The following is a 22,536-nucleotide window of genomic DNA, read 5'->3' as shown; positions in this document are numbered from 1 at the left end:
AAAGATGTTTTCTTAAGTCTCTTGTATTTTGTCTAATTGCTTGTGTTTCAGGGCCTCGCAGAGCTGCTGGCACCACTGTAGACTCTCGTTTCTTAATGAACTGAAGTAATGATATTAAATGAGGAGTGTATGTTTATCTTCAATTTGCAGATGTTACATGATTTTAAATTCTCATAAACTAATGTAAAATGATAGAACATGTTCATGATAAGAATACTGACAAAAAGAAAGAAAGATCCTCATAATTTCCAATAAAGCTAAAAACATGTTGCAGCAATTTTTATTCAACTGACATTTTCTAGTAAATGAAACTGTTCTAAGAGCTGCGGTTTATTCGAGGAGCCTTTACATAGTGCTAGACGGTGCAGACAAGAAACACCAGCTTCCTGTTTTCTTCACCTTCAACCAGGAAGGAAGTAAAACACGTTTTTTGTTTAACACACAAATAACACTCCGCTGTCAGTATGTGAATCAGATGAGATTGAAGCAGGTCAGCATTTCCTTCAACTTTTAATCTATTGGATTTCATTAAAATCCCTGACTGAATTTTGTATGTATTTGTATGTATTTTGTCTGTATCTGAAAGAATGTTTGTTTTAATTTAATGTCATTTGATCCACTGGAAGTAAATTAAAGGACCTGTACAGGAAAGTCTCCGTCTCATGCCCGAGACCAAGACAACTATGAGACGTATCAATCCACAGAAATCACCGGGGCTACGAGGGAGCAGATGAGAAAAACATGGAGGAAAAGATTGTTGCTGATGAAACAGACGACTTTCTTCGAGGTAAGGATGTCAAATTAAGAATAAGAAGTTCCTATGCCAATGAATTGGACCAACAAGTTATGAGGGTAAAGAGGAAGAGTTCAAATCCAAAACCATGAATATAGAATTTGTCAATTGATAAAAAAGCACCAGAAACATCTTAAAATCTAGCTGTAATAATAATTTCTGCTCCACTACACGGTATTTTCGTAACCAGCTACTGAAACTGAGTTTTGTGTTTTTTCTCAGAGTTAGTTCCCTCTATTCAAGCCACGGTTCATCATTTTCAACCCAGCTACACCGCTCAGACCGGAGGCAGTGTGGTCGCTCCCTCCATCATTGGTTCTAGCGTTGGCACCATAAACATCAATATCTTCTCAACGAGCCGAGGTAGATATATATAAGACGTGGGAGTATCCGATACTGGGGGTTGGGCCGTGCTGATCTTGTTTCTTCTTTTGCAGGGTCTATTGTTTCATCGAAAGAAGAATTGAACCATGACACTGCAGACAACTGTGGTGACCTGCAGCCCCAAAGTCAGTAATACCTTGTTTAATGTTTTTGATTCTTAAAAAATATCAAAAAAAACAAAAAAAAACGATTAACCTTTGAATGCATTTCCACCTTCAGACGATAAGATTGCACAATGTCAAGAGACACTAAAAGCTACTCTGAAGAGAAAGTTCAGCCATTTGTACGAGGGGATGACGAAGGAAGCAAACAGGATACCTCTCAATAAGATCTACACAGAGCTCTACATCACTGAGGGAGGAAGTGGTGAGGTCAACAAGGAGCACGAGGTGAGACGGATTGAGACGGCATCCAGGACACATGTGGCCCAGGAGAGATCCATCCACTGCAATCACCTCTTTGATCCTCCACCTGGACGGGACCACTACATAAGAACTGTGATCACAAGGGGAGTCGCCGGCATCGGAAAAACCGTATCTGCCAATAAATTCACTCTAGACTGGGCTGAGGGGGAAGCAAACACCAACCTGGCGTTTGTATTTCCTCTCTCTTTCCGTGAGCTGAATCTGATGAGGAAGAAAACCTTCAGTCTAGTGGAGCTTCTCAGTGTCATTTTCCCCGAAACAAAAGACACAGGAATCTTCACTTATGGTAAAAACAAAATGCTCTTCATCCTGGACGGGCTGGACGAGAGCCGCCTGTCTTTGGACTTCCACAAAAGTGAAATACTGTCTGATGTGACGCAGACGACCACGATTGCGGTGCTTCTGATCAACCTCATCAGGGCAAGGCTGCTTCCTTTGGCTCTTGTTTGGATAACATCTCGCCCTGCAGCTTCCGGTCAGATCCCTCTGGAGTACGTTGATCTAGTGACAGAGGTGCGAGGGTTCAACAACCCCCAGAAAGACGAGTACTTCAGGAGGAAAATCAGTGACGAGAGCTTAGCAAACAGGGTGATCGCGCATGTGAAATCCTACAGGAGTCTTCACATCATGTGCCACATACCAGTCTTCTGCTGGATGGCGGCGAGTGTTCTTGAGAAGAAGTTGTCCACGGGAGACAGTAAAGAGACGCCAAAGACCCTCACTCAAATGTACATACACTTCTTGTCCTTGTACGTGGAGACCATGAAGAAGAGGCTTCCTGGGAGAAGAGAGTCAAAAACTGACTGGATGAGAGATAACCTCATCTCGCTGGGTAAACTGGCCTTCAAGGAGCTCGAGAAGGGCCACCTGATCTTCTATGAGAGCGACCTCAAACGGAACGGTATAGAAGTCAGCCAGGCGTCCATGTTCTCAGGAGTCTACACGCAGATCTTCAATGAGGAGCTGGCGCTGTGCGAGGAGAAGATGTTCTGCTTTGTGCACCTGAGCGTCCAGGAATTCTTTGCTGCGCTGTACGTCTACCTCGCGTTCAACAACGAAAACAACAACGTCTTGGTCAAGAAGTCGTCCACTTCCAGACGTTTCCTGTTCAGAGATCCGTCAGAGCTCATCCTCTACAAAGAAGCAGTAGAAAAGGCTTTGCGGTGTGAAAATGGACATTTTGACATCTTTCTGCGCTTCCTTTTGGGCTTGTCTATGGAATCAAATCAGACTCTGTTGAAGCATCTAATGACCAGCAATAGAACACACCAAAGAACAAGAACGGAGATCATTAAACACATAAAGGGGAGAATCCAGGAAAGTCCGTCCCCAGACAGATGCCTAAATCTCTTTCACTGTCTCAATGAGCTGAACGACCACTCTCTCGTGAAGGAGATTCAGAACTACCTCAGCGAGGGCAGTCTCAACAAAACCAAACTTTCACCTGCCCAGTGGGCCACTCTGGTCTTCGTATTGCTGACATCAGAAGAGGAGCTGAGTGTGTTTGACCTGAGCAACTACACCAGGTCAGAGGAAGGTCTTCTTCGGCTGCTGCCTGTCATTAAAACAGCCAGAGTGGCAAAGTAAGTGATTTCTAAAAACAGATAGTACTTCTAAAGCTTTTTCTTTTTTTGCCCCAAAGTTAAAGATAGCCAGCTTCAGTGCTGGGATTATTTTTGGCATGAAGAATAAGTGATCAAAGAAACTTGTGGTCTGTCGTACCTGAGACCACTTGCAATGTGTGGAAAGATTATTTACCTGGGTACAGTTGATATATAATATAATAGGAAACAAAAGGTTAGGTAGGTAACAAGGAACAAATTCATTCCAGTTGTCAGTGTAAAAAGCTAAATATGCGGAGCTGAGATTCATCAAATGACTGATCACCTGACTCTGCAGGTCCCTCTCAGCTTAAGAAGCATTGCTTTCACTTTACACCACCTGCCCGGCACAAAACAGCAGATAGATAAAGTTAGTAACTAGCTGGATATGGATATTTCTCTATGACTTACCTTTCTCATACTTCCTTTCCTCCTGCAGTCTACATGCATGTAATCTCACTTTGAGTTGCTGTGAAAACCTGGCAAAGGGCATCAACCCATCACAGGTTACAGAGCTGGACCTGGGCAACAACAACCTGACAGATGACGGAATAAAACTGCTCTCTGAAGGACTGAAGAACAGCAAATTGGAGACACTCAGGTCAAAACCCAACAACCACCCCACATGGTCAAGTAAAGATGTTTGAGTTCTAAGCAAGTTACATCTTTTCTGTATTTTGTGTTTGTTAAGACTGAGGAGCTGCAACTTAACAGAGCGCAGCTCCGATGTTCTGGCCTCTGTTATCAGCTCAGCCTCCTGCCAGCTGAAAGAATTGGACCTCTCTGACAATGACTTTCAGGACGAAGGAGTCAAAGCTCTCTCTTGTGGACTGGAGAGTCCTCACTGTAAACTGGAAAAACTCATGTGAGTGTCAGATGAGTTATCTCACAGCAGGACTGTTGTTATGGAGATATATTGGATGAAATGTCTTGGTGTTTTTGAAGTGTGTCCCTGTGCAGAGTGACAGAGGAAGGCTGCACCTTCCTGGCATCTGCTTTGAACTCATCCCGCCTGAGAGAGCTGGACCTGAGCTACAACCACCCGGGAGAGTCGGGCCTGCAGCTGCTGTCTGCTCTGCAGAACGACCCACAATGCAGCCTGCAGGAACTCAGGTAGTGGCGGTACAGATACATTGGTATCGACAAATGTTCGGGCTGTATTGTCAACAGTCTTAAGAAATTTCTATCTTCATGTAAGAAGTTAGTTTTTTAAGCTAAATCCCCAAGATGATCTACTCCATATCATTTTCAGTATAAAAGAGGAAAAGACGTTATCTCTGCTGCATTGACTTTGATCCTGAAATGCTAAATTGGTGGTTTACTGTTTTAACCCCATTAATGATACAAGTGTCTGGTCTTCTGTCATGTTTTAGTGTGGAGCAGTGTGATGAATCCAGAGCACAGCCAGCTCCAAAGAAATGTGAGTAACCAGCACTTCATAAAACAGCATTCAGTAATGTATAATACTGACTGACATGTTTGTTCTGTTCCATCATCAGACACCAACAAACTCACCCTGGACCCAAACACAGCTCACAGAGACCTGTCTCTGTCCGAGGGAAACAGGAAAGCGTTGCGTTGGACCAAGCAGCCGTACCCTGATCACCCAGAAAGGTTTGATTTCTGGACTCAGGTGTTGTGCACGGAGGGGCTGACTGGCCGCTGCTACTGGGAGACAGAATGGAGTGGGAGAGCTTTCATAGGAGTCGCCTACAGAAGGATGTGCAGGGAGGGAGAGGGTCAGGACAGCTGGTTAGGCAAAAATGACTGTTCCTGGGGACTAAACTGCACCAAAGACAGCTACAGGGCCTGGCACAAGGACATGAACACTGCTGTAACCACCCCACCCAACACCAATAAAGTAGGAGTCTATCTGGACTGGTCAGCGGGGGAACTGTCCTTCTTCAGGGCGTCCTGTGGTGCACTGACCCTCCTCCATACCTTCCACACCACCTTCACTGAGCCCGTCTACCCAGGGTTTCGTCTTGGCTGGGTTGACTCCACAGTGTTCTTGTGCTAGATATTACCTGGCAGTGTTAAGGTGGTCAAAACCACCTAAACCAAGTCACTGTAAACCACTTCCTTGTATATTTACAGTACGTCACTGGCAGCACAGTTGCCAGCACATTGCTGTTTTTCTATTTACAATAAACTACTGTAATAGTGTAATGCTATTAACTGTATATGAAACATTAGTTTCTACTCAACAGTATTTTACTGTATTTTATCACAGTATATTGTAGCCTACTGTCATTTTTTAATTACTTGAAATAAAAGTCTTTCTGAGACAAGACATTACCGAGTAAAAATGCGAGACCTTCAGAAAGCGGTTTTGAGATCAAGACCCATCTCGAGTATTACGGTTACATAGTGACACTGTTGACATGTAGCATAATGTTGTGTTTTCTTTCTCCCCGTTCTTGAGCGTTAAACTTAAAGGGTTGGTTCATCCAGATAACTCCAGAACAAGATTCCACCTCTAGTTGTATCGTCATGCAGACAGTTTGGCGTTTATTTGCTCAGAATTCCAACTGATACTGGCTTTTTGAAGGCTGAGACCAATACTGATAAGGGTTTTAAAAATCTGATAGCCGCATGGCTACATTTCAAGAGGAAGTGAAAATAATGTTTTGTATTTTGGGAAACTGAGGAAAAACAGCAATATCAATAGAATGTAATTTTGATGAAATGTAAAATATGTATGTTGTAATTAAGACAAGAACCACCAGAGAAGGTTGAAGCATGTGGAGTTTCACTTTTAACAATCATTTTATTAGCAGTCCCAAGAGGCAATGAAAAAAAAATAATTCAAAACAAAAAAGAACAGAAACTAAGATTACAGTAGAGGTTGGACCAATCAAAGTCAGTGAACGTAAAGACGGAACAGAGGGCTACACACACACACACACACACACACACACAAAAGTCACATTGTTAAAAAAGGAACAGAAAGTGATAAATGAAGACTGAATTTAATCTCACAGGTAGTGTATGTGTATGTGTGTATTTATGCATGTGTGTGTGTTGGCTGATCCCTCTGTTCCTCAGCAGAAATTCACCAGGACCGACCCCACATTCTCTCTCTCACTCACTCTTACACACACACACGCACGCACGCACACATATCAAAAAGCCAGTCACGGCGTCTTCCTCTCTTCAGTAAAAGCCATGATTTTATATTTCGGCTATTTTTGACAGCGGAACCAACCACCAACGAACCACAGCTGTTCAGGCGGGTCTTTAAAATGGTTATTTTCTGTTAATTCTGTACAGATTATATATTTTATTTACACACTGAACATAGTCAGTGCGAAGACAACTCAAAATTTGCAAACAGTAACTTATGTCCATTTATCTGCCGTCGTTCTGTGCTCATTTCTGTCTGCTGGAACTTGTTCTTTTCTTCTTTCTTTCTTTAAATACATTTTTGGACGTCAGAACGTGTGATTTATACAAAGTCTGCAGCACGTCATCAACAGGCAGAATCGTCCACAGACACTAATCACGGAAGAATTTCCCATCGCTGTGATGCCAAGATCAAAAGTTCACACCTGTCCTTCACTTCCTTTTTTCTATATTTCGCGTCAGGCCTCTCTCTCTTTGCTGCATAGACTTTGAACTAATGAAAGCTTCCTCTCACAACAGAATCATGACAGCAACTTGAAATGCACGCCGGCTTCATCGGTGACGCAAACATCTGGACCAGATGTTTGCGTCACCAACAGAAACTCAACGGAAGCCGATTTGAAACAAATCTGGATTATACCAATTACTGTAATAACACAGCAGCAGGTGTTTCAGTTCCCTCGTGGACACTGGAACCAGATTTGATATTTGGAGATTCCTCTGCAGGTAAACAGGTCATCAGACTCCAGAGTGAGCTGTTAACTTTTGCCTCAATTTGGATGCTCACACCCGGAAATAAGAATTGGTCAGTAGACGACTAATCCTCTAACATCTGGAAACACAAACACACACACATTATGGATGATTGGAGCAGCATGGGGAGGAGTACTAAGGCCATGATTAAAGGGGAGAAGAGACAGAACGACCAGCATATATTTAATTCCATTTATGTCTTGGTATGTAAATCTCCTTCACTCTATTGGGATTCAATCATATAAAAAGTGTTTGCTATCTGAGGGTCATTAATGCACTCAAAACAGACTTTCAGTGCTCGTAATACAGACAGTACACCGACTACAGTCAACACCAGCCGTCTCCTTCACTCACTCACTAACACCAGCCGTCTCCTTCACTCACTCACTAACACCAGCCGTCTCCTTCACTCACTCACTAACACCAGCCGTCTCCTTCACTCACTCACTAACATCAGTCGTCTCCTTCACTCACTCACATCAGCCGTCTCCTTCACTCACTCACTCAGTTGCATACATATCAGTTCACTTGTGTATATACATTACCCTCCCTCGCCAGTTATTTTGCTCCTGCTGTATTGGAGCAGTAGATTTGAGGCAGAGTAAAGCTCTATTAACATCAGACTCTCACACACACACACACACACACACACACACACACACACACACACACACACACACACACACACACACACACACACACACACACACACACACACACACACACACACACACACACACACACACACACACACACACACACACACACACACACACACACACACACACACACCAGCTGGCCTCTCAGCTGACAGACAGCTAGGAGAGCTTTAGTTTATAAGGTTAAAAAAAAAAAGATAAAGCGCTTTCTTTCACAAGGAAGGGTGAACCGAGGGGGGGGGGGGGGACCATACAGGTGGAGGTGTGTGGGGGGGTGTAGGCCTAGCTGAGAAGCTGGCGGATCTCCTTGTGCATGTGACACAAGAAGTCCACGTATGACGCTCCCCCGCTGGCGCTCTTGTCCTCGACCAGGAAGTGCCTGAATATCAGCTCGGATTTGTCTTCCTGTTTCACCACCATCAGCTGCAAACAGTAGAGGAGACAGGAGTGAGAGCGAGCTCGTGTGAGTTAAAGAGGAGGGAATCACACCTTAATGTGTCCGTACAGTAGAGTATGAAGAACTGGCAAGTAAAGCAGAAACTAACAATTATTATTTTTCAAGTGTTGAAACGTGATTTGTAGAAAATGATATTCTAAACGAGGCATCAAATAAGAGACAAAACGGAAGCGGGACACAAAGCAGTCGGACTGAAAGACATCGGAGAGGTAACAAAGAAAAGAGAACGTTTACCTTCATGTATCGTGATCTCTGTGCTCTGAAGGATTCGATGATCTCCCTCAGTCTCTGAGAGAAGGGGTTGTCCAGCACTGGCAGACTTGTCTGAAACAGAAAATTTAATATTTTAAACGTTTCATATTCAGTCCATCACATGACTAGTTGATGAAGTGAACGGACAGAAACTGGAAGCAAAGAGTTGTGTAACGTATAAACAAAAACCAGGATGAAGCGTCAACAAGCATCTCACCAAGCTCGGGTCTATCTGGCTGAAGCTCGGCGTGCCGAAGATGCTGACCAGCAGCTCCTGCTGAGCGCTGGCTCCCACCCACAGGAAGAGGTGGAGTCCCGTCTCCAGGATGTAAAGTCCGCCTTTAGACAGCCTCTCCTCCGAGTCCCTCACCGCCACCGGCAACGAGCCACTCTCAAACTTCGTCTGAAAGTCCGACAGTAGACGAACATGTTAGTTTTACTGGCGGAGATGAGCAGAGACTTGAGGGAGTATAGCACAAAGCAGCATCTTCTCTTCTCACAACGGTCTTTTCTTGTATTCACAGTTTGAACACTAGAGTGTGCAAAGCGTGCAGGTGTTAAGCTGAGAACACCACTACTGTCGGGGCTTCAACCGAAGTGTAAAGACATGAGCAGACATGCTCCCAAAGTTTACAAGTGTGATGCAGAACACCACAGAGCTTGTTAAGTCAACAATGCTCCAGACTTAGCATGAGAGAAGTACACACTGTGGAGCATTCTCATGATAAAAATAGTTGTGATGGAGGAAGTTCAAAAGCATCATCATCATCAAAAAGAAAGCCCCGTGTCTGCTTCTTTGTTCTATGAGAGCATAATTATGCAGATGTATTTTCATCTGGTTTGAATACAGTATTATGAATAACACACAGGCTATTATCCTCCTGAGTCTGATAATAGAGGGCAGCAAACTCTTGTTTTTATGGATCTACATATGATTCATACGAGGCTTGCCTCTTTGATCAACACAGAAATGCTTCTGCCCGATCTAAAATGTGATTATTCTCACACAGCTGATGCTATTTTAAGTTTGTCAGTACGTTGGGCTTTGGTACCGGGCCAAATAATTCAGGACCGAAACCCTCCAGGAGAGCACGCCTCTGTGTTGCTGTGTGGCCTCACCAGTGGCAGCAGGCGGGGGTAGAAGAAGACGTGGCTCTCTGAGACGTCCATGCCGCTGATCAGCTGCCTCAGGTAAGCACGGTCGTCCAACGACACGTCGGCTCCCGGCATCAGGACGTCACTCTTCAGCACACAGTTCAGGTAGACCGGCAGCAGCTTCATGCACTCCGGGAGGATCAGCTGGAGACAAACACACACAGTTTCATAATTTTGTGTGCGATGGCATCTATATTTTTCTAAGTGCTCTGAATCTATTTACTTTTTAATAAAACTAAATATCAGCCTGAGAAATCTCTGATATTTAGCGTGATGCAAAATATGATCCTGAGCCTAAATGTCACATAACATTAATAATAAGAACTCTGAAATGTTTGGTATGATTGTGGTGCACTGCGGTGTAGTTGGTTCTTCCATATCTGCCATTGATGCTCAGTGTTCCTCAACGTGAGGGGGGGGGATGTGGTCTCTGCTGGGTACTAACGCACTGTATGCCGAGGGGTTTTCAGTACCTGACCAGCTGATGAGGGGCTTGCACAGTTCTTTCGGTAGCAGGCCAGAATCTGAGCACACTGGTTGATCAGAGTGTCTCTCACTGCTTTAGTGGGGTTGCTCAGGAGGCCTCGGAAAGCTGCAACACACAGAAACAATAAAAATAAGCTGTTTTACACTGGAACCAATTACAATCTGCCCTCTTCCACCTTTCTGAACGCGGCCCGGCTTCAAACTTACAAAGCTGCAAACATTCATAGCAGCAAGCTATCGGGAACAGGTGCGGCTTTCTACTGTTGGCGAACTGGAGCAGCTGGGCTTTGCTTGATAGTATTTTTAGAAAATGTAACTCGTTCCTCCACTCGCACCTTATTCAGACTTTGAGAGTACAATGCTGAATGTGTACATTTGTACTGTACAAAGAGAGCCCCCCCCCCCCCCCCCACCACCCTGTGGCCCGACAATGAATAACAGTGAAGAAGAGATTCCGCTGTGCGAGCTGCTCCTCACCGTATTTGGAGAGGAAGTTGATGATTGTGTCGGTCTCACAATTGCGGTAGAGGTCAGCCAGCTGGGAGCAGCAGTTGACCGCCATGTTGTGGACGCGCAGACGCCGCTGGCCGCTGCAGCTGGTGTACAGCACGGCGCACTGAAACAAACAGGACGAGCATTTCTCACTAAATGAACTGGCTTAGGCTAAGACTATCTTAAATTGGCTGATTCGGGAAACTACAAATAGAATGCGTCTCCTCTCCTGAAAGGACTTTGTTGCGCACACAAACCTGCATGAGTGCCCCCGTCTCCTCGCTGAGCTTGTCATCGTGTTTGAACTCGACGGTGACGGCCTTGTCACAGTCCAGGCCCGCCAGCTCCACATCTGTGGTGTTACTCATGAAGAAGGAGCCGAAGAAGTCTGTCGCCCGGATACCTGAGGGGAGGGGGAGGCAGGAGAGGAAGGATCATGAAGTTAGTCGTCGCATATCTCTCGGGCCGGTGTTTTCAGTTGTTGTTGTGGTTGTTTTCAGCCTCACCTGTGCTGGTTCGCACCCTCATGACGGCATCAAAGCCCACTAGCTTCTGAACGTCTCGTCTGAGGTCGTTCAAGAATCGCTCCGTGTCCGACTGAGCCTGGGATAAAGAAAACACACAATGAGTCACAACGGGAACATGTTACACAATGGCGACTGACCCAGGTGGCATTTCAACAGAGCAACACAGAGAAATGGCTACAGGGGCAACATTATATCATACAACTCAGGTAGCACAAATATAATCCACAAAACACTGAAGGAGGGAAAGAGTGACTGTCTCTCACCTGGAAGTAGGTGTATTTGTAGACGGACCCTCCAGTGGAGACGGGAACCACCCCTAACGTGGCAACGTCCACATACTGGTTGGGGAAGAGGAAGAGATCCACACAACAGCCCTGCGCTACACACTCCTTAGCCAGCGTGTTGTAGAAAGCCACCTGAGGCTGAAACAGAGACTGAAGAGGACGGGGAGTCAGTCAGGAGCTAAAATAAGAGCTTATTTTTGTCCCAAATAAATGAGATACCTATTAAGATGCTAAGTACACAATAAACTTGCAACACTGGTGTTTACCTTCTCCTTATCCGTCCCGATCAGCTTCTTGTCTTCTCTGTTCTTCAGTTTTCCAGGAGCCTCTGCGATGGGCAGAGAGGAGTGAAACACAAACAGCTTCCCTGAGCAGTCTGCAGCCTGAGAAAGTGACACACAGCAACATACAAGTCATCAGGCATGTCAGCGGATTGGGAATTAAAGTGGCAAATTAACATAGTGACATGTATTACGCCTGGGTAAAGATTCATTAGATATGCATTCAACACGCTGTTAGACCTCAAAGATACACGCAATGCGTTTTGGTGAGTAACACTGGATGTAAACAGGCCCGTGATGAGAGTGGTAATACGTGGTTACCTTGAGGGCCTCCAGTCCTGCCTGGATGACGGGTCCAAAGACCGTCTCCGTCTCCCTGGTTTCTGCAAACATCTCAGGGATCTGGTCCAGCAAACTGGAAAACACAAACAATGCGTCATTAAAACGGATCAATCGATCCGTCCTTACACACCTCATGTATTTGTTAACGTGTGTGGTGTTTTGTTTTGTTCTCCCACCTCTCGATAACTAGCCGGCTCTCATTTACGTTGACCAGGAAGCCGTCGAGCAGCGGCACGAACATGTCCGATACGTCTGACACCACCAACATCTGGGGCTGGGCCAGGCTGGCCTTGACGTTGTAGAAGTGCAAAACCTTGTTGTAGGTGACGAAACCCACCCGCACCACGGAGTCCATTTCTGGGTTCTCCCTGTGGTAAAGTAAGAAAGCATAAAAGTAAAAATGAAACACCAAAGTACGGTTTACATTTTGAATTATTTGTCACTTGCAAGTGCCTTCATCAGTTCAAGTGTTAATCGTAAAAATAAATGTATCTTATTATATGAGCAGAGGATGAAATGGGAGAATGGTAAACTTTGCATTTCCTGACATGAGATAGAAAGGAGCATTTAAACTAACAGTTTTAAAATCCTCACTCTTAAGAGGAAATGTTCCTTCTTCTTTTCCATCTCTGATCCTCTTTACTTCCTCCCTTTCTCTTTATCGCCTCACTTCATCATTTACTGCTTCCCTTTGTCTCCTCTTTAATCCCTTCACTCTTTCCCTTTCCTCTTCTGTCCATGTGTTTGTGTGAGTGCGTACCTGGGCAGGTAGTCTAGGAGGGTCTTGAGCTCCTGGCAGACGATGTTGACCATGCCGCTCTTCACAGCGTTGTAGGACACATCGATAAGGAAGATGAAGGCTGGAGGCTGAGGAATCTTGTTGTTCTGTTAGACACGAGCACATACAGTGTGTGAAGTCATGTGTAAAGAACAGTAATGCAACATCAACCTTACACACAGATTCTGCAATTCTTCCATTCCAGTATTGTTATCTGCGCTGCACAGAATCATTTCCAAACAAGCAGATACAATAAAATGTAGACCAAAGCAATTTCAGCCAGACTGAATTAAGAGAGTAGCCTACAGGCTTTGCTTTCATTAGTTCAGTGGATAATAACTGACAGAGTGGCTTGTTTTTGTAAATAGTTGATGATGGCTTTGTTCATTATTGTGACCTGTGATCAAATTCATTAAACAAGCTGCTGCTACAGAGACTTTTGCAGATCCTTGAGGGGTTTTGTGGGTAAACGGTCCGCTGCAGACTCTCTCAGAATTTCATGACAATAGCAAAACAGAGCGCTCAGAACAATGATGGTGAGTCCAGTGAGCAGAAGGTTTGTTTTCCTGCAGAGAGGACTCACCTTACAGTAGTCGACAGTGGCCATGAACTCGTAGCTGCCCAGCGAAAGCTCCGGTCTGTCGTAGCAGTCCACCCTCTTACCGGTGTGGTCCAGATGCTGGAAGTAATGTGGCGGCACTGAAGGAGAGGAGCAGGAACAGTGAGTTGAATAAAAACAAAAATACATATTTTATTCTATGAACCTAGAGAGAAACTCACCCTCTGTGACGCAGCTGCAAAAGCCACACTGGAAGCGCCGACCTCCCTCTATGAACTGCATGTACGGACACATGTAGGCCTTGCAGCGGTTGCAGCGGATTGGACCCCCCTCGCCGTGGTCCACCAGGTATGGAGGCGTCTGACAAGAGAGGCAATGAAAGGAGTGAGAGAAGCCTCATCGGAATATCTGAGACCGACTTGATTCATACAATTTAGCTACGAGGGTGACTTCATCTAAAAACAGAATTACTGAAACAGGAGGTAACGTAACACCCCGTTTTATATAACGTTGTTTTTCCTGCCAAAGTGATGTAACGTAAAACTAGTCCAGATGCATATTGGTTACACATGTGGTGAGTGCATGAAACAAGGTCATGAAGCCACTCCCACCTTTTTGTTTTTCAGACAGATTATCCCACTGACATATCATCCCGTCTTAAATACGACATACCAGGCACTGCCGAGAAAATTAATCTTTTTATCAAATCAGGTTAAGGCTAAAAGAAAGAAAAGCAGTGTGGAACGTACAGATGAGTGAAAAGCAAAGGATTAATACAACTATCCGTCTAAACACTTAAAACTAAACAGTGAAAAAAGGCTGCTTTCATTTATAATAGATTTATGATATTTTCATTGGTCAAAGGGTCAAATGGCAAAAGATATTCAGCATACATGATAAAAAAGAGCACATGTTTGCTTGCTTGCTTGCATTTAATCGATAATCAAAATAGTTAACTAATCAGTTAATTGACTTATTATTTCAGCTCTCAGTGGAGCCTCGCTACGTATTTTACATCTTGCATGGAATGAAAAATGTGCCTTCTTTTGCTTTCTGATTTCTAAATAACATTTCGATGATGAAAAAACCCGCTACAGATCAGACAGAAAAAGAGCCCCGTCTACAAAGGGCTCACAACATTTACAGAACAGGAGAGAGTGGAGAGAGGAGGGGCTCATCGCTCACCTCATCCGGCGGCAGCGTGGCGAGGGGCTTGATGACGGCGGCCAGCGGCACCTGAGACTGCTTGGCCATGTCGGCCGTGCACGGCATGTTGTACGCCGTACAGCGGACAAACCGGGGACTGGCATTCCCTAAAACACAGAGTGTCCATCAATATTACAATCGTTACTCGATCCACAAAACCTGTTTCACACGGAGGGATTGAACCTACCTTGGTCTTTGACCTGGAAGTTGGTGGTGACCAGCGGTGGGGCCTGACCCCTGACCCCTGTGGTGAACGGCTCGGTGGTCTTGACCTTGTCATCCTCTATTACCTGGATCTAAAAAAAGGAGGGATGGGGACAAAATAATTCATACATGTTTACGGCACACACACACGTGAGGTCACAATACATTGTCCCCCCCGAGTCCCACAAAGTCGAAAAAGAGGAACACTGAACAGACATGCAGGAGATGACTTTCACACAACCCCGACACGCACACATCTGCAGCTACTAAACGCACACTGAAAACCCCTCAACATCTGTGGATGAAAGGAAATCACAGCCGAGTCATGACTACGGTGACGTTTCTCCTAGAAAAAGCGCAGGATTTATCAAGGCATGCCATTAATGCAAGGAATTGTGGGTAAGGCAAAACATCGCAGGCTAGCATGCAAAGGCACAGAGAGGTTTTTGAAGACGTGGCTGTCAAACCTTTAACACTACTCTCAAGCTAACTTAAGACAGGCTTTCTCAGAGTCCCGACTAAACACAGAATCAGTGAGATGGGTGTGAGGTAGTAGGAGTGACCAACACATGGGTATGATGCAGCGCATATGGTGATGGGATTAAGATTAGATGTATTCTGTGAAAGGCCAAAATATTGCTCATAATCTCTAAAACACAAATATGATCATTTTGGGAAATGTGCTTTCTTGCCGAGAGATAGCTGAGAAACATTTGTCATTTTTACACTTACCCCCTTGATTCCAGTCTTTATGCTAAGCTAATTTAGCATGCGTTTAGCGTACATACATGTGAGTGGTATCGACTATCTTTTTGTTTTCCTCTCAGCAAAAAAGCAAAAAGGCATTTTCCCCCAAAATGTCTCACTACTTCCATTCCTTTAAACAATCATTTACACTGGTTTCGTTTGGACTGTGACAGTTTTATTTGGGCATTAAGCGCTGGAATATAAAAGATGCCAAATTGTCATGACATGACCCATTAACATAACGCATCATATAAGTCAAACCTTTTCCCCCACAGGAGCCCATCTTTCCCCATTGTGACTATTACTGACTTTAGGGGCCAGCAGGACAGAACAGGAGGTGGAAGCTGTGGGTTAGTGCGAGCGGGCAGAGAGGACAGGATGAAGCAGAGGAAGAGGCAGAGGCAGGCACACAGGAAACTTACTGGACTGGGGATAGCGTCTGGATCTATTCTATGTCTTGATTTCTGCACAGCCGGCATGTCAGACGCTTGCTTTACATTCAAAAGTTTGTCCAGCAAAAATTGTGCAAAACAGGACAAAATAAATCAATACAAAGAGTGGAAATATAATTTAAAAAGAAAAGAGTGTGAGAAGAGAAAACTCAGCAAGACTACGCTGAGTAGCAGGCAGCATCGTTGTTATTCAGACAGAAACTGATCAGTAACTGTAGATTAGTTGTACTGCAGACTATCACAGTCAAGCGCAGGTAGATACTGACTCATATACCAGTGGCCTGTTTGACACACATGCTAAGCGGCTGTAAATATAAAGACCACAACAGAAGGTTACAAAGGTAAAACTACATGAGACATGTGAGTAAAAGACGCGCGAGACAATACGACAAGGTTAGACTTCTGTGGCGCTAGAGCTGGGCAATGTCAAGATAACCATCGGGTCATTCTCAAAAAACATCAAGATATTAACATGTTGTGTGATATCCAGTAGTGCGAGGCCCCAGGAGGAGTTAACTAATTCGTTTTTAAGTTATTTCTTTGTGAATTTCAAGAAACATCGTTTTCAATAGAGATCTGCCCTGTAAGGCAGCTTTAAAACCAGCATTATGACAACAAATACAACAGGAACAAGCCATGAAAAACTGCCGATAGCAGATATTTGAATTCTTATTAGACTGCAGAGTAAAGTCAATTGTAATATTGAACAAATACTGTGAATGTTATGTGATTATTGTCAAAAATACTGAATGCCTGGTGTCATAAATTGAGATGACAGAATTGGTTATCATGATACAACAATGTGATAATATGATAGGAAATCCAATTCCATGTAAGGATGGTTTACTGCCCAGCCCCCCAGAGGTACATGCAAAATCATATACACTCAGTGGACATCTTTCCAGACACACCAATTCAACACAACAGCTCAGTGTACCTAATAAATTGGACACCGAGTGTACAATTAAAGTCATCTTTCCTCACAACTACTTCCAAACTGAGAAATGATTTTAGAGAAGTACATGTTTGTGTGTTTGCGTGTGCTTACCGGGCTAGGAATGGAATCTGGGTCAAGTCTTTTCTGTGCAGCGGGAGCAGGAGCCGGTGCTGTTGCAGGGGCCCCGTAGTTTGGTTGACCGGGATACGGGCCTGCATAGCCGGGTTGAGGGCCTCTGACCTGCCCAAACGCACCTGAACACAACAAGATAAAGGCTTAGTGATGGAGACAACGACACAAACCCATCTAGCTTCTACTTTGTGGCAGTCTGCTCACCGTTCTGCTGAGGAGGGTATCCTCCCTGCATGCCGGGCTGAGATGGAGGCTGCTGCATGGGCCCAAGAGGGCCCGGCGGGCCCTGTGGTCCGGGAGGCAGGTGGTTGCTCTGGGCCATGGAGGTGGGAGGCATCTGAGCTCTGGGAGGAGGTGGACCCGAGTGGTACGGAGATGGCTGGGATGGAGGGGGCTGCTGTTGGGGTGGCATGGGGCCTGGGTACTGGCCAGAGGGCATCGAGATTGGAGAAGGACCAGGAGGCGGAAAAGACCCAGGCTGAGAGGAAAGAGGGGCGGCTCTAGGCGGGAAGGAGCCCTGGGCAGGGGGAGGCGGGCCGGAGACGAAGGCAGGATGGCTGGCAGGTGGAGGTGCTGAGGAGAAAGGGGGCTGGGTCGGAGGGAAGGACTGCTGTGGCTGGGACGCGGGGGGAGCGGGAGCTTGGCCGGGTGTAGGCGCAGGACCCGAGTAGGAGGAGGAGGGAGGAAAGGTTTGCTGTGAGGAAGGAGGCGGCGGTGCGGGAGAGGCGAACTGCTGTTGAGACGTGGGCGGAAGAGAAGAGTTGAATGGCTGTTGAGAAGGAGGTGTTGGGCCTCCATAGTATTGCTGGGAAGCTGCAGGGCCGCTTGGAGGTGGCGGTTGGGTCGGGGGAGAGGACGCGGGGGGAGGGGCTTGGGTGTAAGAGTGTGGAGGTGCGGCTGAGTAGGCGGTATTGACAGGAGGATGGGAGCTGTGAGGCGGAGCTAAGGAGAGAGCGGCAGACAGCGTGATTATCACCAGGCGACATTTAAACCTTTGTCACGTCCACATCACATCACAAAGAAATATAAATCCATCCAAATTTACCATATCCGGGCCCCGCAGGTGTTGGCGGTCCAGAGGTGATCTGCATCCCGGTCATCTGGTTGGCGACCTGCTGCATTGAGGGCTGGGGCCCGTAGTGTTGGGGATAGGAGGGTTGTGGCCCCGACAGGTTCACAGCTCCCTGGTTGTATTGCTGAGACGCAGCAGGCCTGGAAACACATACATATTTCAATGTGTGTACGCACTTAAGTACAGTCTGTGTTCTACAGTAAGCTGATTAAATGTCACGTAAATGCTAAAATCTGGTTTCTGTAATCGGGATAGCGGATTAGAGAAATCTGGTTTCCAAGTTATTTCGCGGCCATGTTTATGAGTAACCCCGTTTTGTTTTGCATCGTATTTTTACGCGTGCGCTTGTGCAAAGACCTCGCATGAGTCTTGTAGCAGCAGAAGGACTAGTGAACAGAAACAAACACAAAGTAGCCAAAGTTCCACAACTGAACATTTGTATAATTCAGACACGCTGAGAGGGCGTTTTAAGCAGGAGCCACTGCTGTCTATTACGAGTCATAATTTCTCTCCAACACACATCGTATTGAGTGCGTTTTTGAATAATTTACTTTAGAGTCCACTTTCACTCCAAACTAACCACATGACTTCTTGGAGGAGCACCGAGTCCCGAGGTTTTAGACCTTCTCGGAGCAGTTCTCTGGTTTAATTGATTCTGTCGCCTGCTTGACTGAGATGAACTTATGACGTGAAACCTGCGGAGTTTGAATAATCTGCTACAAGTGGACCTCACGTAGGAAATGAAATGTTTAGGTGCGTACAAACAGGTCACTCTACGCTGCACTAAAGACACAACTTGTCTGATAACATTGGAGGTGTGTGCACAAAGTTTGATGAAACCCACGGTCTAAATGTACTTAAGGGAATAACAATCAACACGTAATTACCTGGGTGGTGCCTGTGTCATAGGCGGGGGTCCGTTCTGCATGTCCCCTTGACTGTGACTGTACTGATTATATGGTTGAGGTGCTGAGACTGGAGTTGCTCCAGAGGTGGGAGGACCCCTGGCAGGACCTGAAATGCAGGGACAGAAGATTACACCCATACCTGCAAAAACCACATTCCACCCTGCGACAACTAATCCTGGATTCATTCCGATACCAATCTTTCTAATGTGACGAGATTAGCAGAACAGGCTAAACGTGGCTATAGGCCACTGCGGTGCCCAAATACATTTTTAGAACCAACTGATTACATTTCCAGATTTTGCCTCTGGGGTCGGGAGCACAGACTCTACACTGAAAACAGCACGGTTTTCTGATGAAGGCTGGAAATAAACACCAGAGGATAATTTTAGGATGCAAAACCTAGCCGAGCAACTGTCAGGTTGTCAACTTGTCTTTGTTTTATTACTGTTTTAAAATTGCAGTCCTGAGAAACTGTCAGCCTAGTAGTTTGCTGATTAAAACAGTGATGTCCATACTGAGAGGGTGGGGCACAATAAACCACTGAAATAACTATAATATGGGTAAAAATGCAATGTTGACAAATAGAAAATAAATACAACCAGCAGATATCAAACTGACATATTAAAAGCGTGGCACACATTTGTAGGAAATACAAACGTCGGGTAATAAAAAGGATAGTAACTGCTTGGCTGCTATGCTTAACCGCTGGCATTAAGTAGACTCAAATGATCCTCCTCTATTGTACTTGATGAAAAGAACATGGCAGGAAGAATAATGCCCGCGGGTACAGAGGACCCCATGGTTGCAGAGCATGTGGAGTGTGAAATGAATGAGTAAGAAACAGAGAGGAGGCAGTTACCTAAGTCGAGAGGAGAGGAGAGATCAGAGACTGGGTTGGCAGCCACAGCCTTAGAGGGAAAGCTTGTGAAAGGAGAATAACCTGAAATACAAGAAAAGGGGGAAAGAGGGCAAACACAGAAAGATGTAGGGAAAAGCTTAAAGCAATGTGAAGATATGAGAGGGCAGTCAAGACTCAGATTAGTATGCAGAGGCACAGTGCTGTTCTCACACATATATGAACAATCACATGGCGGGAAGCAGGTAGGTAGGTAGGACACTCCTCTATGAGAGCTTGCAGAGCATCAAAGCTGACCTGATGTGTGTGTCTCTCTTACTCTGAACTAACTCGTATGCAAACGTGTTCAGAAGCAGTGTTTACCTTGTGGTGGGGCCCCTGGCTGGTAGGCTGAAGCAGGGCCGTTGAAGGGAGCGTAGGGTGCGGGGTATCCCCCATCCAGGGGTGCGTAGCCGGGTTGGCCGTAGCCAGGCTGGGGCTGGCCATACGGAGAGGCCATTGGAGTGTGCTGGTTTACATTCATCCTCAGATCATCCCTAAATCTGGATACAATTGTGACACAATCACAAACAAAAGACTAAACTCGTTAAGCCTGCTTTCAGAGATTTCATCGCCACGATGCCCGGAGTTTAAACGTAAACAACTAATCCCTCTCTCTCTCTCTCTTAAGAAAAATAATTGAGCAATTCAGTTTTAATGTTCTCCAATATATAGGGGAATCATTTCTGTTATCGTCTAAAGAAACAGGCAGAGATAAATGAAGGCAGTCCCACGAAAACATACATGACCACAACCGAGTGTGCTGCCACATTGCACCCGAAGCAACAAACAGGAAGAGTAATGCAAAACACTGAAAGCCTGTCGGGCTCTTAGCTCCACAAGTTTCAACAGTCGGACACAAATAAAAGCTTTCTAGTGACGTTAATATGTCCTGGTTCAGTGACAACACCCTTAATGGCTTTTTATGTTTGACTTGGCCACACCTACGATCTACCATCTTGGACTATTCAATTTACACACGCACACGCACACACACACACAGCAACAATGAATGCTTTATATGAGATAAACTTCTTACAAAGACACAATACCCACGCTGAAATGAGTACAAGTCACTCAAAGTGGACCAAAACTAATATGAAGCTTAATAGACACAAACCACAAGACCAGTGGCAGATGTTAGTGTTGTCAGCTGTGAGGGTGAGAATAACTGTCTGATACTGTGAAGATAGTGTGTCATACTGGACTTATACATGTGCCACAATGTTTACAGGCCATGAGAAGACCCCCAGAAGGTAACTCAGTGGTGGAAGTCAACTTTACGAGCATGATATCTCATGTCAACTTCAACCTCGCTAACAGAAGTTCACCACTAGCGTTGCCTGTGTTTACTTGGCGTTTGGAGACCGGGCATAACCTATATGACAGAGTGATGAGTATCACCTAGTACACAAACACGGGCCTTTTGAATAATTCAGCGGTGCAGGTGCCACAACGAGAAATACAATCGCTGGAGCCGTACAGCTAGTTAGTATGTCGGGCCTACTGAGTGACCCACATCTGGGTGAAGGGACCGGGTTAGCAGTCTCAGTCAAACACTAGAAAACTATCCAAAACTGATGAAGAAACTTACCATTTGAGAATGGCAAACGTATGTCAGAAAAGTCAACGCCAGCCTCGTAGAGGTTAAGTATGAAAAGCTAGGGAGCGTAGCGGTGTGCTAACGAGAGCACTCTCCGTGCCGCATTACAGTTAGCTCGCTAGCTTAGCTTTACGTTGACATGTCAAAGCAAAAGCTCAAAACACAGAGCCTGGTTGTCGTGGTGTGGCTAACAGTTAATATTTGATCCAACAAACTTCTCATACACGAGAGCTAAGTAACCGTTGGATTGCTAACGTTAGCATCCAGACAACTTGAATCCCGGTGACAGCAGCAGTGGCTGAATCAGCTGTGACCAAATGTAGCTAATGTTAGCCTACTAGCTTAAGCTACTAGTTTAGCTAAGCTAGTAACCTCCAGCTATTCCGCAGAGCGCTGCTAGCAGAGCCGTAGCATTTAGCTAGCATTAGCAAACGTAGCGAAAGTCCAAACTCTCCTGTCAAAGCCGGGCAGCGATGTCACGCGTTAACTAGTTTCCATTAGAAACCTACCTCCGATGTGTTGTGAATAGCTATTCTCTGCTCGGGGAAAAACTGTGATGTGATACCCGGCGGCCGACAAACTGGAGCCGATGTCGTCCCGAGGTGTTTCTCACTAATCCCTTCTTGGTATCAGAAGCGGACATTCAGCGGAACTGCTGCAGCGCTGTGCCACGTCCACATCCGGGCACCGCAGAGAGACTCCCCCCCCACGCGCACCTCATTTACTGTAGTGAGAGCACCACACTGGGTACTGACTGGGAGCAGGTACTGTAGGCCTGTGTGAGGGTACTGTAAACTCAGGTATTGACGTTTAAAATAATAGTAAAAATACATAATTACAACTCTAGCTTTTGTTAAAGTAATTGTGTAGCTGGTGCAATTTTAAGGAAGGTAGGCAGTCCACATACAAGACTTTAACATTTGAAAAGTATTGAATAAATTATGCAAGGACTTTGATTCATTTTAAACTAGATTTGTCACAAACACATTTTCTTGGCTCTTTTAATTTTCCCTTAGGCTAAGAGCC

General features: G+C 45.4%; 2 protein-coding genes across 3 annotated transcripts; one reads left to right on the top strand and one right to left on the bottom strand.

The window, feature by feature from the left end:
- The first annotated feature begins 388 nt into the window (after nucleotides 1-388).
- On the top strand, nucleotides 389-5,498 carry LOC142952013 (NACHT, LRR and PYD domains-containing protein 3-like). Its single transcript, XM_076093974.1, has 10 exons — nucleotides 389-490; nucleotides 627-787; nucleotides 1,016-1,156; nucleotides 1,231-1,302; nucleotides 1,397-3,185; nucleotides 3,643-3,804; nucleotides 3,895-4,068; nucleotides 4,149-4,316; nucleotides 4,577-4,623; nucleotides 4,703-5,498. Exons 2-10 carry the CDS (start codon nucleotides 742-744, stop codon nucleotides 5,221-5,223), a joined length of 3,120 nt encoding a protein of 1,039 aa, XP_075950089.1. The 5' UTR covers nucleotides 389-490; nucleotides 627-741; the 3' UTR covers nucleotides 5,224-5,498.
- Nucleotides 5,499-5,948: 450 nt separating this feature from the next.
- Nucleotides 5,949-22,179, bottom strand: sec24c (SEC24 homolog C, COPII coat complex component). 2 transcript variants are annotated; one of them, XM_076093972.1, is made up of 24 exons: nucleotides 22,020-22,179; nucleotides 20,232-20,410; nucleotides 19,872-19,952; nucleotides 18,992-19,118; nucleotides 18,078-18,244; nucleotides 17,237-17,974; nucleotides 17,012-17,154; nucleotides 14,748-14,856; nucleotides 14,540-14,667; nucleotides 13,576-13,714; nucleotides 13,379-13,494; nucleotides 12,778-12,902; nucleotides 12,194-12,385; nucleotides 11,997-12,090; nucleotides 11,661-11,777; nucleotides 11,374-11,544; nucleotides 11,090-11,186; nucleotides 10,841-10,986; nucleotides 10,569-10,707; nucleotides 10,079-10,197; nucleotides 9,570-9,749; nucleotides 8,668-8,853; nucleotides 8,433-8,522; nucleotides 5,949-8,164 (listed from the first exon to the last, which is right to left on the bottom strand). In XM_076093972.1, exons 2-24 carry the CDS (start codon nucleotides 20,389-20,391, stop codon nucleotides 8,024-8,026), a joined length of 3,705 nt encoding a protein of 1,234 aa, XP_075950087.1. In that variant the 5' UTR covers nucleotides 20,392-20,410; nucleotides 22,020-22,179; the 3' UTR covers nucleotides 5,949-8,023. The 2 variants fall into 2 exon arrangements, with proteins under 2 accessions (XP_075950087.1, XP_075950088.1); XM_076093973.1 differs by lacking the exon at nucleotides 19,872-19,952.
- Between the last annotated feature and the right edge of the window lie 357 nt (nucleotides 22,180-22,536).

Source organism: Anarhichas minor, unplaced genomic scaffold (genome assembly GCF_050575085.1).
Source record: "Anarhichas minor isolate MPS153535 unplaced genomic scaffold, ASM5057508v1 ptg000017l, whole genome shotgun sequence".
Lineage (NCBI taxonomy): Eukaryota > Metazoa > Chordata > Actinopteri > Perciformes > Anarhichadidae > Anarhichas > Anarhichas minor.
The sequence above is the reverse complement of the archived record's forward strand: the minus strand, read 5'-3'. Positions and strand labels throughout refer to the sequence as shown.